This window comes from Orycteropus afer, unplaced genomic scaffold (assembly GCF_000298275.1).
Source record: "Orycteropus afer afer isolate SDZICR_OR568_19922 unplaced genomic scaffold, OryAfe1.0 scaffold00049, whole genome shotgun sequence".
NCBI classification, from domain to species: Eukaryota; Metazoa; Chordata; class Mammalia; order Tubulidentata; family Orycteropodidae; genus Orycteropus; species Orycteropus afer.
Window position 1 is genome coordinate 7,261,276 of NW_006921636.1, and position 19,543 is coordinate 7,280,818.

General features: G+C 44.6%; 1 protein-coding gene and 2 non-coding genes across 3 annotated transcripts in view; 1 reads left to right on the forward strand and 2 right to left on the reverse strand.

The window, feature by feature from the left end:
• Positions 1 to 7,227: 7,227 nt before the first annotated feature.
• LOC122149819 lies at positions 7,228 to 7,321 on the reverse strand. The gene has a single exon (XR_006163350.1). It is a non-coding gene; the product is annotated as a small nucleolar SNORD12/SNORD106 (small nucleolar RNA).
• Positions 7,322 to 7,558: 237 nt separating this feature from the next.
• On the reverse strand, positions 7,559 to 7,649 carry LOC122149818. Its single transcript, XR_006163349.1, has one exon. It is a non-coding gene; the product is annotated as a small nucleolar SNORD12/SNORD106 (small nucleolar RNA).
• A 5,884-nt stretch (positions 7,650 to 13,533) lies between these two features.
• The window catches only part of ZNFX1 (zinc finger NFX1-type containing 1), a 37,642-nt gene continuing 31,632 nt past the window's right edge, over positions 13,534 to 19,543 (forward strand). Inside the window, exons 1-2 of the mRNA XM_007938327.2 lie at positions 13,534 to 13,612; positions 16,943 to 18,748. Coding sequence (XP_007936518.1) covers positions 13,552 to 13,612; positions 16,943 to 18,748 — 1,867 coding nt within the window. The 5' untranslated portion in view covers positions 13,534 to 13,551. The remainder of the gene's footprint in view (positions 13,613 to 16,942; positions 18,749 to 19,543) is intronic.

Genomic DNA, 19,543 nt, shown 5'->3' on the forward strand with positions numbered 1-19,543 from the left:
GTGAAATTTGTCCATGTATGACACATCAGTAGTCATTTCTTTTTTACTCCTAGCTTATGATTTTTATCATCATGGTGATCATTGTTACTGTCATAATTGCTGTCAAGTTGGCTTGGAAACCTTATATATAACAGAAGTAAATGTTGCCCACTCCTGAGCCACCTTCATGATCATTGCCTTGAGTCCATTGCTGCGCCATTTTGTCAGTCTGTCTCATTGAAGATGGAGACATTGTTGGATCTCTTATGTCAACCCATCTTACTGAGGATGGTGACGTTCAATATTGTCACTCAAGACAAAGCCAGGACGCAGCCAAAGAAAAGACCATCAATTGCTCACATGCAAGTTCAAGCAGAAGCTGAGAAAATCAAAGCAAGTCCCCAAGGGCCACAGTACAAACTTGAACACCTGAATTTAGAGACCATCTCAAGAACAGATTTGACTCACTGAACACTAATGACTGAAAACCAGAAGACTTGTGGGAAGACCCCAAGGACATCATACATAAAGAAAGAGAAAGATCATTAAAAAGGAAAGAAAGAAAAGACCAAATGGTGATGATCGCATTACTAATTACCCTGTGTCATGTGCAGCACTCAGCATTTGCACACATGATGTCATTTGCTTCTCACAGGAAGCCCAGGAGGAAAGCAGGGTTGCTGTGCCCATTTTATAGATAGGTCATGTGGAGCTAAGAGATGAGAGAGTCACAAGCTACCCATCAGGGGCCGGGACTAAGACACCAAAGCCTAGGCACCGGATCATTTGTAAAACTGCTCCACGCCCAGTGAAGGAGGGAGTAAGATGCCACCACCTCCTGGCTGCAACTCTAGAAGACAGTCTGCGGATCTCATCGCTTTCCCACAGCCTCCCAGAAGCGCTTGTGGTGTCATCCGTGCGGCTGGTGAGGGCTTAAAGCAAAAGCCCTTGTGAGGTAGTGGAGCATAGAAATTAGGGACACAGCCTGGGGTTCCGATCTCAGCTCCATCACTTGCAAGCCACATGACCTCACTAAACCTCCTTGAGCCTCAGTTCCCACAGCTATAAAATGAGATCGTAACTAACAGTTGGGATACAGAGTAAATGAAATACTAAATAGTTGAGCGCATTGTCAGCACACGATCAGCATGCTGCGAACACGTCTTTTCTTCTTGCGCTTCCTCACCCCAGACTTCCTCCCACCTCACTGTGGCAGGAAGATTCCTTCATTCACCAGATATGAACAATGTCTCTACTATGTGCCAGGCCCTGGGAGAGGCACTTCACAGACATGGTTTTATTGAATCTCACAAGTGCCTGAGCAGACGTTGTTAGGAACTCCATTTCACCGATAGGGAAACTGAGGCTCACCAAAGTGAAGTAATTTGCCCCAGGATGAGACTGAAGCATCAAATGTTTGGTGCGACTGTGCTGGGACCTGAAACTGGGTTGCAAAGGCTTTGAGCCTCCAAGACCTACCAAGGCCCCTGGAGCTCAGGGAAGCCTGACCTCGGCAATGGCAGCAAAGCCAAGAGACTCGGACGGTTGGGAGGTCTCTAGGGAGCTTCTCTGGCCCCCAGCTGGCAGCCATTTGGAGCTACTTCTGAACTCACACATGCCTCACCAACAGGGAAGTCCTGCAAAGGCATCTGAACGTGGTTTTCCTTCTTTGTTTTTAAATTGCCATAAAACATATGTCATAAGAACTTTGCTGTTTCAACCAGTCTTTTTTTTTTTTAAATTATTTATTGCAATTTGGGTGCAATTTTACAGATGTTTTACATTCAGCAGTTCATATACGTTTTGTTTCATGACACTGATTCCAGTCCCCACAATGTAACAGCCCTCCTCCCTTCCTCCCTGTGATTACCCCTTCCCTGTGTCCTTCTTACCTATATGTTCCTGCCTGCTTAGCTTTCTCCCTGTGCAAATGCTGCCCTTCTGATCTCCCACAGTCGATTGTTCTAAGGAGTGCACCTCCCTGGTGTAGTTCAGCTTATAGGCCTATCATTTGGCTGAGAGTTGAGCCACAGGAGTGAGTCCAATTCCAGACTTAAATGTACAATTCATTTGAACTTTTCAAAGCTGGAGATTGGCTCCTTACACTGTCCCTTAAACTGCATTTAAGTAGCTGAGGGTTACAAACTCTAAGAGCCAGACTGACAGGGTTTGAGTCAAGGCTCCACCACTTACCTGCTATGTGACTTTAGGCAAATCACTTTACATGTCTGAATCTCTGTTCCCTCAACTCACCTTCACACACATACCCTGCTGCTTGAACAATTTCTCTTAGAAAAATCAGCACAAGGCTGGTCCCCATGAGGCGCAGGTTAAAGATGTCTCAAATGTCCAAACTACCGTGCCACTCCATCATTTCAGACATTAACTCCTCCTCCTCCTCCTAGTAATCTTCCGTCTCAGGGTTCTGTATTTCGCTGTAACGACTCACAGAACTCAGACAACCAAGGGATCATCTCACGTAGTAGTCGTGGAGGCTGGCAGGCTGGCGAGTCCCAGATCTGTGAGTGGGTCTGGAGGATCCTCCCAATTCTCGGGGTTTGATGAACCTCAATCAGTAGACCAGATGACGGCTGCTGTCCCAAATCCAGGGGTGAGATAAGGATGAGTCAAAACATAGAACCGCAGCAAGAGGAGGGTGAACCTTCCTAGGAGATTCATTGGTACCCTCAAGAAAGCTAAGGATGATGATTTGAGTTATACCCTCTAGCAAGGCAAGACTCATGATACATTCCACCTGTGTTGCATCTGCAGAAATAACCCAAGTGGATGGCTTTAACTATCAGCAGCTATTCAGTTGCTTAAGGCAGATCCCATCACAGAGCCGACTGCCAGTCATTATAGGGAAACCAGCTGCCAAGCCAAGTTGACGTCCAACCTTAACTACCACACCACCCCAAACAGGGATGGACAACAGGATTTACAATACATCACCCAATGGAGGACAGTGGCTAGAAGGGCCACATCAAGCAATTCACGGCACCTACTCACAGCCCCTGGCAACCACTAGTTTTATCTTTTCAGAAACGTCAAATAAATGGGATCACACCTTATATAACTTTTTGAGACTGGCTTCTCTCAACAAATGGGGTTAAAATAGTACTTGTTCCATAGGGTTATTGGAAAAATAGATATTTAATTCTATGTAAAGAACTGTGACTAACACACAGTAAGAGTTCAATAAATGTTAGCTGTTGTTACTGTTGTTGTTATTATTGCTACGTTATTGTTTCTCTACCCACTAGCAATATCAGTTCCCATGTAGGCAAAATTCTTCCTATTTTGTTCACTAGTACATCCCTAGTGCCTAGGACAGTGCCTGGCACATAGAAAAAAAAAACACAACCCATTGCTATCAAGTCAATTCCGACTCATAGTGACCCTATAGGACAGAGTAGAACTGCCCCATAAGGTTTCCAAGATTTTAAAATCTTTACAGAAGAGCCCTGGTGGTACAGTGGTTAAGTGCGTAGCTGCTAACTAAACAGTCAGCAGTTTGAACCCACCAGCCACTCCACAGAATAGATGAGGTAGTTAGCTTCTGTAAAGAGTACAGCCTTGGAAAACCTATGGGGTAGTTCTACCCTGTCCTACAGGGTCACTGTAAGTCACAATCAACTTGACAGTAAGGGGTTTGGTTGTTTTTTTTTTTCCATCTTTACAGCAATTTGTCCCATCTTTGTCCCACAGTGCAGCTGGTTGGTTCAAACCACTGACCTTCTGGTTAGCAGCCAAACATATAACCACTGTGCCATCAAATCTCCTTTGGCATGTAGTGAAAAAAAGAAAACAAAAAACCAAACTCACTGCCATTAAGTCATTTCTGACTCACAGCAAGCAACCCCTCCTTGGGTTTCCAAGGTGGTATCTCTATAGAAGTAGATTGCCCAATCTTCCTTCTGAGGAGTGGCTGGTAGGTTTGAACCGCCAGCCTTCTGGTTAGCAGTCAAATGCCTTAGGCACTACATCACCAGAGCTCACTTTGCACATAGTACGTGCTGCAAAAATACAACGGAATGAATCGTTCTATAAATACATTCTTTAAGGAACATTCTGTGGTGTCTTCAACTACTGGTTTGTGAGCAATGGTTCAAGAATCAGTTGTGTTTTGCTTTGTTGAACATCTACAATGTGTGAGGTACAGCTCTAGAAACCACGGGGGATGCAGAGCATACAAAAAAATTCCTAGCTCTAGTAAGAGTCAACAAGTTGGAGAGAAAAGAGGAAGGGCTTTGGTTTGTCAAACAGATCAGGGCTTCTGATCTGATTCTGTCTTACATTGAGCTGGGGACCATAGCTCTCTAGGTGTTTCCTCACCTGTGCAAGTGGAATGAGGATCATGCTGGTTCTCTCTTCACAGGGCTGTGAGGAGTGACACAAGCGTGTATGTCGAGTACACAGTTGTGCCATATATCCAGTGTCTGATTCATTAACAAGTCCTCACTGAGTGGCCTCCCATTTGCTTGCCACATGTTGCAGAGGTAGCCACAGACACAGAAGTCAGAGTTGTTACCTGCCTGGATTCGTAAGTTAATGGAGTGGAGACAGAGGGTCATAGCGACCCCTCCTTGGGTTTCCGAGGTGGTAGATGCCCCATCTTCCTTCTGAGGGGTGGGTGGTGGGTTTGAACCGCCAGCCTTCTGGTTAGCAGCCAAATGCCTTGGGCACTATGCCACCAGAGCTCCTGAACAAGTATGTAGAAACTGAACATCTAGCCTGCTGATCATCTGAGCATGAGCTCTGCTGGTGTAGTACGCACTCAGATGCCAACCAAGGGATCAGCATTCAAACCCACCAGCCCACCTATGGGATTAGACCTGGAAATCCTACGGGGCAGTTCTACTTTATCCTATGGAGTTGCTATGGGTCAGAACAGGCTGAAGAGCAATTGGTTTGGATCCTGAGACTAGGATGTTCCAAACAAGTTTCCAAAGCTGGATGAACAAGTCAACAATTCTAAGTGATGGTTGCTTTCTAGTAAGGTCTCTAGCCCACTTCAGCCCTCACACCTCTAGAACATACCAAGACACCTAACTGTTAAATTACCCCTATTTATTGACAGTACCCATTCCCAAGCAGTCCCTACCTCCCCAATTCCTTTAAAGTCATCCAGTGTAAACCCAAACCCCATAAAAGCCTGTCCCCCCCAGCATCCTTGCAGGTTCATCTGAGTGTAGTCTCCCTTGCTGCTGCCAACCTGGAGACTACAGGTTTGGCTACAAGTATGTACCTGGTGCTTGGCTGATGGGCTAGGCAGGACTACATCAGTGAGCTCATGCTCTCTGGATTCCTGTTAACTCAGCCGTTAAGAAGCATGTTAGGTCAGTCTCCCTCCCACCACTTCCAGCCCTGTGGTGGCAAACAGCTCCTCTGTGCTATTGTTGCTGTACCCCACATGTAGTAGAATGAAATACTGCCTAGTCCAGCACCCTCCCCAGTCCTTGTATGGGCTGACTGTTACAGCCAGTGTCAATCCATCTTGTGGCCTTTCACTGACCCTTGACTTTATCCAACATAATATCCAGGGGACTAATCTCTCCTGATAACATGTCCAAAGTATTCCCTCCCACCTTTGTAACTTAAGTCCTTCCAAACATGCTAACTTCCCTGTTTCCTGTAGTCTTTGGCCGATATACCAGAACATGGGATCGATGCCCTGGTGGCATGGAGGTTAAGCACTCAGCTGCTAACAAAGGTAGGTGTGGTTTGAACCCACCAGCCACGCCATGACTGAAATGTGGCATACTGCTCTCATGAAGATCACAGCCTTGGGACCCCCCCAGAGCACCACTACCTAGTTATGGCAGCGAGGGTTTTCTTTAATCTTTATCTCCATTCTCCTACACAAGGCCACACAGCTGACATGTGACCCACAATTCAAACTCAGACAGACTCTGGCGATTGAACCACTAGACTACACTGCTCCCTCCTTGGTTAACACCAACACTTCTGTCTCCTCAGGAATTGGGAGAAATGTAGTCAATATACAGCAGTCAAATTTATCTACTGGTACATGTGCACTAGAAACCAATTGCCTGATAGGCAGTTTCCTTCCAATAGAAGTGGGGACCAGTCATTATTCAAATGAAGCTAAGAGACAGCCAGTTCCCACTGAAAACCCTTATTCAACGTTTTTACCAATGCTTAAACCAAATACAAGAATGTTTGGATACAAAAGATTTTATTTTGTTTCTTTTCACAAAATAAGGCTACAAAGCTAGAAGTAATAAAAATCTAATAATCCTGTTGTTTAAAAACAAAAACATGGGCACAGGCTTTTGAACTCTGGAGAAGTGCTCAAGCTAAGCACGCCTTCTCCCCAGAACCAGTTCCGATCTACCCCACCTCTTGGTAATGCACAGCACCTTTCTTTCAAGAGGCCTTGTGTTCCAAGTCCACGGTCGAGAAACTTACTAAAAATGAAACAGAGATGTGGGTTAGTTAGTGCTTCATTCTGATGTTAAGTACTACTACTTATTAGCACAATGGGAGTACCTGGTTGAGACTCAGTTATTCACAACTAGGTGGACACATAATTAACAGACTAAGGAAGCCAGGAGATGTCTAATCACTGAGACAAGCAACATACCACCTACAAATCCAGTATCTATGTTGTAAGGAGCTCTGGTGGCATAGTGGTCCAAACATTTTGCTGCTAACTGAAAGGTTGGTGGTCCAAACACACCATCCATTCCATGGGACAAAGATGAGGCAATCTACTTCAATAACGATTTATAGCCTTTGGAGTTTTGGTTTGATACGTTGTCAAAATGTTCAACCTCAATATGAAAATAAATCCTTCTCATTTACAGGAAACAGAATACTGTATTTTCCTAAAACATAGTTAAGTACACAATGCTTAACAGGCCTTTTTCCTTAATTCTTAAAAGACCTAGTGATACCATAAGAGGACTATCAGTCCTACTGAGAAGGGAGTAAACCAATCTTAACCTCCCATTTTATACTGAAGGTCAGTCTGGGTCCTGAGATTACCTCCAAGTGGGCAAACTCAATGCCTCTCTACCCTAGGCCTACTTAGTCACTGTTCTACTGAGGAAACCACCACTTCACAGAAAACTCACCCAGACAAGCTCAAAGAAGGCACCAGGCTGTCACTTACTGCCCTGTAGAAAGCAAACAAAATAACTAAGTTTTAGGGTGGAGAAAGTTGAGAACAAGTCAATCTTCAATTTAAAAATAGAGAAAACAAGGACAGATGCCCTCTCTGGTTCCGATGCATCAGACAAAAAACTGGCTAGTAGTTTAATTAGATCAACATGGTCGATCTGATGGGGAAAAAAGTTATGTCATCAGTTGCAACGGCCAGCCTTGAGTTACAGAAACTAGACTGAAAAGAGCAATCCATATTGAAAGTGGTATGAAATGCAGTTACTGTCTCCACCTGAGCTTAATTGGTATCACTTACCAATTCTTTCCCACATCAGGACTGCCAGTCAATTTAATCAGATTCCTGCTGACAGCAAACCTGAAATGAAAATATAGAAAGATCAACTCCCATCAGCTAGATGCCTAAGGAAGAGGGGGCAGAGGAGCTGCTCAGACTGGCATATCAGACGGAAACTGGCTTAGAGAAGTTAGATCAACATGGTCGATCTGTCGGGGAAAAAAGTTCAGTCATCATATATGCCAGCAGGAAGCCCACAGCTTCAACAACTGCCTCTAGTGGCGAAATAGTTCAAAATTTAGGCGCCAGATTAAAAGTTCGGGTCCTGGTATTTCTCTCTCAAGGCCACATGAGTCACACCATGTAGCCAAGCACCGGAACCAACCCTTTTTAACCTTCATTTATGTATCCCAGTCATGGTCCTTTCCCTACTTCTGTAGTCCCGCCTGTGACAGCAATAAATTTATCTGCCACTAATCATCATTTTGTGATGACTTCCTTTATTTTCTTTGACATAAAATAAAGGGTCTCTATAGAACATGTTAGGAGCTCTGGTAGCTTAGTGCCTAAGGCACTTGACTGCTAACCAGAAGGCTGGCAGTTCAAACCCACCAGCCAGTCCTCGGAAGGAAGATGGGGGCAACCTACTTCGGTAGTGATACTGCCTCGGAAACCCAAGGAGCGGTCGCTATGAGTTGGGTCCGACTCAACGGCACATAACCTTTCCCCCCTAGCAAGACACTGAAAGAACCCTGAATAAGATTTGGCTGGTCTCCTATGTCTTCAACATGTGAGCGTTTCTGTGTCTTGTCCTTGATACAATACCTCTGGAACCATATAATAGAGACCAATATGGCTGTGAACAGTGGCTTTTACGAAGGTTGGGAAGAGATCACAGGCTTTTATGCACCGTGTTATCAGAAATTTGACGTAACAAAACAGAACCACATACTGCCAAAAAGCTCTGCCCTGAGTGCTTCATGCCTGGACTTACGAAGTTGTAAAGTTATGCAGTTGGGAATTATAAGCAGCTAACTCAACAGCAAGTGGCTCTCAAAAAAAAAAAAAAAAAAAGACAATGTCAATGCATTATCTCACCACTTCAGAATAAGTACACACAAACCTGTCCATCCATAAACACAAATGAATGGAAGCCCAAAATGTGGTTTAAGGAGCATTTTTTTAAAAAGTTAAACACCTTCTACAATTAAAAGATTATTCTACTTGGGGCTATAAGTTCTCTTGAACCTCAATAGGTAAATGTAAGAAATCCTAAAAAAACATACAGAACATACCTAACACCTAAAAGGTGCCCCCCCCTCCATTTTCCCCTAACAAGCTAAGAAGCCAGGAGATAAATGCTTACCCCAGAGATCAGGAGACAGAAGGGTGGAAATGTCCACACGAGGTTCCTTTGATAGCCCAGCAATGATCCCCTCCTCCAACAACCGTTTTGTTCCATCTGGCCATGCTAACCTGTAAACAAACCAACGATACCAATCATCATCTTCCCAAGGTCTAAAAATGAACAGCGGCAGGCCTATCTGATAGGTGTTATGTGTTTCTTGCTGAAAGGAACCAGGCTTAGGTTGGAATAAAGTTTTAGTTCATCCGACCAGCAAATGGACTGAAACTTTAGAGAGTCTTCAGCCACGTGCAGTCACGCTGGAGTTTGCCAGCTAGTTAAGTAGAGTGGATTGAATAAGACAATGCCACTCGCAGAGTAGAGCCGCACCTTAAGTAAGTGTTGTCCAACCCTTCTATAAGGATCTCTGGCACACACAGGTTTTTCAAGTTTCCAGGAAGGGGGGTTATCTCTGATAAGGCAGGGGAGGGTATGGGGGTCTGTGAATATAATTTATTGTTGAGGTTTCAGTGTGTTTTAGCCAACTTTAGAGTAGCCAGTTCGGTCCTTCACCAGTCACTGACTTGCTGGCACACGCACCAATCCGGTTTTGGGGGCACGGGTTGCTAGCCAGCAGGGAGTGGAAAGAAGCACATTGCTCCGTGGATGGTTAGTGCTCGGAAACTAAACTGCAACATCTGAAAAACAGGACGCTCTGCAAAGATCTCTATCGGGCATGAGGTTGGGTAAGGGACAAAAATAATAAAATGGAAAAACACCAGGTGTGTAGTCGGCCAAGCAATAGCATAAAACATAGCAGTAGTTTAATACTAGGGTAAAAAGTAAAGTGATCATTTATATCAGCGTATTGTTCCTCAGATCCGTGCATAAGTCGTCGATTATTGCAGCGCCAAATTGATTTCCCCCACGGCCCTAAAACCTATCTGAGAACAGAGAAGAATAACCGGGAGAAGGAAAGGACGGGCCGCAGGGACGAAGGCAGGGGCACGAGAAGGGAAAAGGGGGCCACAGAAAACGAAGTCTACACTCACCAGATACCGTAGCAAACCCGAGGCCCCCGCCTGGGCGGACATCAAGGGAGATCGGACAACAAGGAACAGCCGAAGCGAATGCGCCGCTGACGCGAAAGAACGAAAAGCAGCCTGCACCTTGCTTATATAGCCAGAGGAGGTCCTCGCGCCTGCGTACTGGGCCCAAAGCGCTTCCCCCTTCCCTTTCGCGCCCCGCGGGGTCCCCTGGGAGATGTAGTCTCCAATCCTCCCACCCCGAAGCGATCTAATGGTTCTCAATGTCCCGTCTAGCCCCGCCCCCTTTCCCGTACACACAGAGCCATCAGGCTTGTCGGCTTCGCTGCCACGTCGCGCCTCACACGCACCAAGCCTCCGGCCAGGGACCCCTCATCCTCAGGGCTGGCTGAGGCCTGCGACAGCTTTGGGCGCAGTTAGCCCGCTCCTCTCAGTCCCCTCCCCTCAGCCTTCCCCCGGAACCCGTCAGCCCCGCCGCTAGGGGCAGCTGAGGCGACTTCGCGCTTCCTCCCGCCACTGACGGACTTGAGGGCGGGGGCGGCTGTGGAGCCCAGCCCCTCGCTCGCCTCCTCGCGGCTCCCTTCCTCCTCCGGGCCGCCTGCCCGGCTCCTTGCCCCGCCCAGAGTCTGCGGGGAAGGGAAACCGAAAGTGCGCGGCGCCGGGCGGCGCCGCAGACCTGCCAAGGCCAGAGCAGATCTGGCGGCCGCGGCGGCGAGAGGACGCGCAGGAGCGGGTGAGTGGCCCCCGGCCCAGCACCTGCACCCGCCCCGGCGCCCGCGCTGTCCCGCCACTGCCTCGGGCCCGGCGCCCCCGTCACCTCCTCATCTCCCACCACCTCCATCATCGCTCTCCTCAGCATCCCATCCTCTCTCCTCAGCGCCCCCGTCACCGCTTAACGTCCCATCCCTTAGCGACCAACACCTCCATCACCCACCTCCGCCGCTTCTCAGAGCCTCCATCAGTGCCTCTTCATCTCCACTGTCCTCGGCACCTCCATCGTCCCCTTAGCGCCCCAGTCACCCCCTGGGCGCTCCCATCACCTCTTAACGCTCCATTCCTCCTCAGCACCCAACACCTCCATCGTTCACCCTGCCCCTCAGCATCCCCGTCACCCCCATAGCGTCCCCATCACCCCCACAGTGCCCCCATCATTTCCTTAGTACTCCCATCGCGCCCCCAAGTGCCCCCATCACCCACTTCTGTCGCCCCCATCACGTCTGCCCACATCTGATCCCCTCTAGTTCTCTATCCCCCACCCCCTATCTCTACCCTCACTTTCTACCTCAGTCACCTCTCCCCCATGGACCTCTGTCTTCAATTCCTGTCATCTCATTCATCTCCGTTCTCAGCACCTCAGACTCCCCCATACCTATCTGAGGTTCCCCCATCACTTCAACAAGCCCCCCCACCCTCTCCTTCCGAGACCCCCATACTGTTTAGCAATCCCCCATCTCCCCTGCCACTCCTCGCTTGGGCCTTCATGCCACCACCCATCCTTGGCATCCTTTGACCCTATAATAGTTCCATCAGGACCCTGGAGACTGCCTCTGCTAACCCGACTCTGGCCTCCTTGCTTCCGCCTCTTTCTTTCATCCCCTTCAGTAATTATCTTTCTCCTCTAATTCTGACCTGCATAGCAGCTTAGACCATCTTCCTGCTCTTTAGGCCCCAAATCCCAAAGAAACTGACTTCAGACTGTTTTTTCATAGCATTTTCTGTTCCTGTCTGTTCATCCCTTCCTTTCCTTGCCTAGTTTTCATAACATTTCTTCTTTGTTTTCTTCTATTTCTTTAATCCCAGAAATTTTCTATTTTGTTATTGTTGTTATTGTTGTTTAGCAAGAAGAAGAAGGAATTTTGCCCTCAGGGAATTAATTTTAAAAACTCTAAATATTGAATCTGCACCATGAGACCAAGTTTGATAGGATGAGGGCAACGAATCCTCAAAAATATTCCCAGCAGGAAGGAAAGGGACTCCCTTTTTGAAGATCAAAGCTACCCCACCTATAATGCTAGAATCTATTCAAAGCTTCCAAATATGAACATTTTAAAACTCAGCAGAGGGATGAACTCAAAAGTCCCTTTGCTGAGTACAGTGAGTCACCCACTCTTTTCTTAGCCCCAGCTCACATGATGTGTATGAATTGGATTGAAAGTACCCTCAAAGGGACATCCTCTTCCTCTTTCAGGACAGTGTTAAAAATCATCAAGATAGAAGAAAGAGAAGTAAAGAATTGCAGATTTCTGCCTAGTCCTGAGGAAACAGCACTCTCTAGATGCTAAGCCTCCTGGTTATCAAAATATGTAATTTCTTTCTCTTGAAGTAACAGAGCAGAGGACTTAAATCAGTTGGCTGCATTCCAAAAAGTAGGATAAGGGATAACTGCTCACTAATTACTTATGTTGTTGTTGTTTGCCATGGAGTCAGCCCTGACTCATAGCAACCCCTCCTTGGGTTTCCGACGCAGTATCACTACAGAAGTAGGATTGCCCAACCTTCCTTCCGAGGAGTGGCTGGTGGGTTTGAACCGCCAGCCTTCTGGTGAACAGTCAAGTGCCTTAGGCACTATGCTACCAGAGCTCCTATAGAGTACTATAATCCATAGACTCCTGTATGATATAAATGCTGGGTGAAACAGTGGGTGCATGGTTTTAGATTAACAAAAATGTACTCCTCTTTACCCTGGCAACAATATTTGTCTACTTTGTGGGAGAGGAAAATGAAACCTAGCTACCGAGGAAGTAACTTGGCCAAAGGCATAAACCAAACAGTACATAGTTTTGCATGGGAGTTGATGGTGATTCCTCTACCCCTTGAAAGAGCAAAGATAAAGGAAAGGGTAATTTGATACCTTGAAAGTATCTAAATTGTGAACTTAATGTTTTAGATTATAATAGGGCATTGTTATCGATTGAAGTGTGTCCCTGAAAGCATGTATTGGAATCTTAACTCCTATCCCTTTGGATGTAATCCCATTTGGAAATAGGGTTTTCTTTGTTATGTTAGTGAGGACATATCAGTGTGTTGTTAGGTGCCTTAAGTGAGTTCCAACTCAAAAGTTAGAATAGAATGAAACTGCCTTGTCCTATTGCTATGTTTGAGCCCACTGTTGCAGCCACTGTGTCAATACATCTCATTGAGGGTCCTCTTTTTCACTGACTCTCTCTTTTATCAAGCATGATGTCATCCTCCAGGGACAGGTTCCTCCTAATAACATGTCCAAAGTCTAGGTTAGGTATGTCTTACACCTAATGACTTGATGTATAAAAAGAACAGATTAGACAAGAGTGAAGCAAGCAAAAAGAGGAAAGATAGATGTCATGTGGAGATTGCCATGGAACTGAGAAACACAAGCTAAAAGGGACAAAGATCTTCCCCTAGAGCCTGAGCCTTGAATTTGGCCTTCTAGCCTCCTAACGGAGAAAATAAATGTCTGTTCATTAAAGGCACCCACTTGTGGTATTGCTGTTATAGCAACACTAAGAAACTAAAGATAAGCATTCACAGAGCTGAGTACTTGTGCTCAATTTTAAATAAGTAAAATTTCCATTTAACTCTTAGATAACAAATTATTAAAATATAGAGGCAAGAAAATTGTTTTGATATCACTTTGGGTTTTTGTGGTTAGATAAGATGTTAGGGTCTGACTTGACGGCACATAACAACAACATGATGTTTCAAGAGCACCTATAACTCAATCTGTGATTTCCAGATAACTGAATGTGACAGAAACGTGGAGGGATTCAGGTGATTCAGTCATGGAGGACCGAAGACCTCGGCCAGAGGCCAGACCCAGGAATCCCCATAACAACCACAGAGGTAAGTAATGGGAAGGAAATTCTAGTGATGAGGAAATTGGGTTCCCTATAAACAAGCCCACCTAAGACTGTCTGCATCTCTCAAGAATGACTTATTCCTTAGCTGCAGCATGAATGACTCTGAAGAACAGACAGCCCTCCCATTTCCTAAGAGAGATGATGAATGAGTGCAGTTCACTTTAGCAAAAACAGAGGTAGGGTGTCAGGAACGGAAAGAATTGTCTGGTCCAGAACAGCGCTATCCAATAGAAATGTAAAGCAAATCAAAAATGTAATTTTTAATCTTCTAGTAGCTTCATTTAAAATAAAGAGTGAAATTAATTTTTAAAATTCAATAGTAATTTAATAATTAAAGTTTTATTTAACCCAGTATATCAAAATATTATCAGTATATTATAATACTTGAATAGTTTTATTATTGTAATATTTTAATGTGTTTTATTTACTCTCACATACTCAAATATCATTTCAAGATGTCATCAGCATTAGAAAGTTTCATGAAATATTTAACTTTTTCTGGATACTAAGTCTTCGAAATCTGGTGTGTATTTTACACATTTTAATTAGGACTAGCCATGTTTCAGATGCTCAGTAGCCAATTATGACTCCAGCCCAACCGGCTATCATTGAGTTGATTCTGAGTCATAGCAACCCTATAGGACAGAGTAGAACTGCCCCATAGGGTTTCCAGAGCTGTAAATTTTTACAGTAGCAGACTGCCCCATCTTTTTCTTACAGAGCAGATGTTGTTGTTGTTGTTGTTGTGTGTCATCGAGTCAGATCCGACTCATAGTGACCCCTCCTTAGATTTCTGAGACGGTATCACTACAGAGGGAGATTGTCCAACCTTCCTTCTGAGGAGTGGCTGGTGGGTTTGATCATCCAGCCTTCTGGTTAGCAGTCATGTGCCTTAGGCACTGCACCATCAGAGCTCCCTACAGAGCAGATGGTAGGTTTAAACTGCCAACCTGTCAGCCAAACACTTTTACTGTACCATCAGGGCTTCTCACTCATGGCTAGAGGGTATGTATTAAACTGGAGTCCTAGTCACTAAAGCAAAGTTAGTGTCACAGGCATCACTTCACTGTAGTCATTGTTGTGTTTGTTCAGAACTTTCTCAGATAAAGCAACCAGTAGGGTTCTTGCTTTTCCCTAAGTTTCCACAGTTTTAGCTGTGGAACAAATGAACCATGGAATTTTATGTATTGTGTGAGTGTTGAAAGAATGAGAAGTGATACAATTTTGCATTCTATCAAGGCATCAAGTTTCCAATCAGATAAAAATATTAAATGTAGAACTTTCTTAATGCGAAAAAAATATATAAATGGAGTTAACATTTCATGATACAGCATGATCATCTTAAATAGTACACCTTTGATGCTTTCATAACATTTTTAGAATCAAATCATTGCACAGTCTAATTTTGTTTGTTTTTAAAATCTCCACGTGAGCTTCAGAATCAGTTTTGGAGGAAAGTGAAACAGAATTTGGGGTTTGTTGCCCAAGATCACTCATGAAATTTGTGATAGATCTAGGAAGACCAGTTTGGCTTTCCAGTCAGTGCTGAGCGTGGTTCCCCTTCCCCCTACTTCCTGTATGAGGGCTGATAATAGATAAGTACCGTGGGAATGAACTCATACTGCAGAAAGGAGCAGAACTTGAGTTTCATTTTTCAGTTTCCTGAGAAAAAACTTGAGTTTCATTTTTCTTAGAACAGTTTGTTCTTTTTAGGTACCTGCTAGTCAGTTTCGAGTCATAGTTGACCCTGTATGAAAGAGTGGAATTGCCACATAGGAGTAATAATCTTTATTAGATCACCACATAGTTCCCCTACAGAGCTGCTGGTAGGTTCAAACCACCAGCCGTTTAGTTAGCAGCCAAGCACTTAACTGTTATGCCACAAAGGCTCCTTAAAATAATTTCTGTATTACTGTTAGGTGCTATCAGTTGCAACTCATACAACCTTATGTACGACAGAACAAAACACTGCCCAGTCATGCGCCACCCTCACAATCATTGCTATGCCTGAGCCCATTGTTGCAGCCACTGTGTCAATCCATCTCATTGAGGGTCTTCTCCTTTTTCACTGACACCCTACTAAACGAAGCATGATATCCTCTTCCAAGGACTAGTCCCTGGGTGTAAAGAAATACTGCAGAAAATACGGAATATTCCTATATACTACTTCTCCCTTCATACAGCTTCTATTAATAGCTTGCATTTTTTTATAATTGATGAACTGACATTAATACAGTATTACTAGTTGAAGTCCACAGTTTAAAGTTCATTCTTTGTGTTATAGTTCTATGGGGTTTGACAGATGCATAATGAGTCTACCATTTCATTTTTCCGTTTTCTCGCCATTCAAAAACATCTTGGTAAAAAAAAAAAGCTACACTTTCCCCTTGTCATTGGTTGATGCAGGCAAAGTTCAAGTAGTATTTCTCTTTTATAGTTTCATCCCACTTGATATCTGTGTTGCCTGTGACATCATTGGTTAGTAACAGAACCAAGGATCCTAGAAATCAATAGGGTATTCCCAATAGAAAATTATTTCTAGTACTATTAGTAATAGAAGCTCTGGTGACATAGTGGTTAAAGCATTTGGCTGCTAACTAAAAGGTCAGCAGTTCAAACCCACTGGCTGCTCCGCAGAAGAAAGATGAGGCAGTCTGTTTCCATAAAGATTTACAGCCTTGGAAGCCCTATAGGTCAGTTCTACTGTATCCTATAGAGTTGTTATGAGTCGGAATCGACTGGATGGCAGTGTGTTTGGTTTATTGGTAATAATTAACATGTATTGAGAGCTTTTTATGTATCAGGTTTATAAACAATCTTTACATCAGCCCAGAAATTGAGGCTTAGAGATATACACAACTTGACCAAGGTTACATAGTGAGAATGTGGACAAGACAAAATTCGACCCAGGTGTGTTTTGAAGCTTTGAAATTCATGTGTTGACTCTGTTTGATACTGGTAAGAGACTAGAAGTAATGAACTCATCTTTCTGACTCTTTGAAACGTAAGTCCCAGCTTATGAGGATTAAATGAGATACTACTATGTTATTCATTCTCTGGCCTGTGTTAGATGCTCAAAAAATGTTTCTTTCTTTTTGCCTTTTACAGCCTTTTAAAAATAGCATTTTTATAATATATATAGCAACAAGAATAATCTACCTTCCATTTATTCACACTTGACAGAAAGCTTTTTTTCTTTCCACAAACCCAAGCTCCTTAATTGTTTTGGAAATGAGAGCATGTTCATTGTTGTCCTATTGGGTTCTCTTCTCCCTTGATTTTTGTGCTTACCTCGTATTCACATTGTGTTTAGGGCCTGTGGATGGAGAATTACCGCCAAGAGCTAGAAATCAGGCCAATAACCCAGCAGCCAGTGCTCTTAGAGGAGGAACCAGCCAGCTTGGACGACGGCCTATGGCCAATAGCCATCCTGTTGCTTGCCGACAAAGGGAAGAGAGGTTTGGGGCGATGGGCAGGAACCCACATCAGGGAAGGAGGAACCATGAGGGGCACCCCAGTGATGAAGCTAGAGGCCGGAGACATGGTCAGGAGAATGACACCAGGCAGAGAAATGGAAACCAGGAGGGAAGAAACCACAGACCACCACGGCCCAATGAAAGCTTCCAGCAGTGGCGGACCCCCTACCAGAAGCCTGCAGAACAGCCACAGCAGGTGAAGAGACTGGGCTACAAGTTCCTAGAAAGTCTCCTGCAGAAAGACCCCTCTGAGGTGGTCATCACACTTGCCACAAGTTTAGGTCTAGAAGAGCTCTTGTCGCATTCTTCCATGAAATCCAACTTCCTTGAGCTCATCTGCCAGGTTCTTCGGAAGGCTTGCAGCTCCAAAATGGACCGGCAGAGCATTCTCCATGTGCTGGGCATATTGAAGAACTCCGAATTCCTCAGAGTCTGCCTGCCTGCATATGTGGTAGGGATGATCACTGAACCTGTTCCTGATATTCGAAACCAGTATCCAGAACACATTAGCAACATCATCTCCCTTCTCCAGGACCTTGTAAGTGTCTTCCCTGCCAGCTCTGTTCAGGAAACTTCCATGCTTATTTCCCTCTTGCCAGCTTCTCTTAATGCTTTGAGAGCCTCTGGTGTTAACATAGAAGAGGAGACAGAAAAGAACCTGGAAAAGGTTCAGACCATTATTGAACATCTGCAGGAAAAGAGGCGAGAGGGCACTTTAAGAGTGGACACATTTACTCTAGTGCAGCCTGAGGCTGAAGACCATGTGGAGAGCTACCGGACTATGCCCATTTACCCTACCTACAATGAAGTGCACATGGACGAGAGGCCCTTCCTTCGCCCCAATATCATCTCTGGAAAATATGACAGCACTGCTGTCTATCTGGATACTCACTTCCGACTTCTTCGAGAAGATTTTGTCAGACCCCTGCGAGAAGGGATTTTGGAACTTCTTCAGAGTTTTGAAGACCAGGGCCTGAGGAAGAGAAAGTTTGATGACATTCGAATCTACTTTGACACTAGGATTATTACCCCCATGTGTTCATCATCAGGCATTGTCTACAAGGTGAAGTTTGACACAAAACCACTGAAATATGTTCGTTGGCAGAATTCCAAGCGATTGCTCTATGGGTCCTTAGTGTGCATGTCCAAGGACAATTTTGAGACCTTTCTTTTTGCCACTGTGTCTAACAGGGAGCAGGAAGATCTCTGCCAAGGAATTGTCCAGCTCTGCTTCAACGAGCAAAGCCAACAGCTGCTAGCAGAGGTCAAGCCCTCTGACTCTTTCCTCATGGTGGAGACAACTGCTTACTTTGAGGCCTACAGACACGTCCTAGAAGGGCTCCAGGAGGTCCAGGAGGAAGATGTCCCCTTCCAGAGAAACATCATAAAGTGTGACTCTTATGTGAAGGAGCCAAGGTACTTGCTAATGGGGGGCAGATATGATTTCACCTCCTTAATAGAGAATCCCTCAGCCACTAGGAAATCTCTGAGGAATATCGAGGGCTTGAGACCCAAAGTTAATGTTTTAGATCCCAACCAGTGGCCGTCTAAGGAAGCCCTTAAGCTGGATGACTCCCAGATGGAAGCCTTGCAGTTTGCTCTCACAAGAGAACTGGCCATTATTCAAGGACCTCCTGGAACAGGTAAGATAGAGAATTTTTCAGGGCTTATGAGATAGACACGGGAGGTTTGGCTTGATTCTCAGTTCCTAGAATGTCTCGTTTAGAACCACACCCCTGAGATGGGCATCAAACTTGTTTATGTTTAAGTAGCCACTCATAGTGATTTTCCTGTGGAGACCCACTGGCATGCAGAATAACAGATTAAAATCACAAGGTTAGAAAAGACTCCCAAGGCCAAACTTAGGGACATACATTATCTCTGCTTATGAAGGGAATGTTAATTTGATTTTATATTATTTAAAATTAAATTATATCAAATATATAATAACAGCATTGTCTGCAGATGTTTTACATGCTTTATATGTGTTGATTCATTGCATCCTCACAACAACCCTATGCATTAGAAACCATTGTTATACCCATTTTACAAGTGAAAAAACTAAGGCAAAGAGCTGTTAAATATAATATATTGAAGCTCACACAGATGGTGATAGAACCTAGGACTTGAACTCAGGCAGCCTGGCTCTAGACTTCTGGCATCTATCTACATGCTATACTTAATTCTTGTGGATATATACCTCTCTATCCACCCCCATTATGCCACTCTTTAATCCTACTCTGGGGCAGTAACTACTATTAGCCGTTTGATGTGTATCTTTCCAGATGTTCTTTCAGATTGACACTGATTTATCTATGTGTCTGTGTACATATATATATATATATTTTTATTTGGGAGCTCTGGTAGCATAGTGGCTAAAGCACTTGACTGCTCACCAGAAGGCTGGCGGTTCAAACCCACCAGCCACTCCTCGGAAG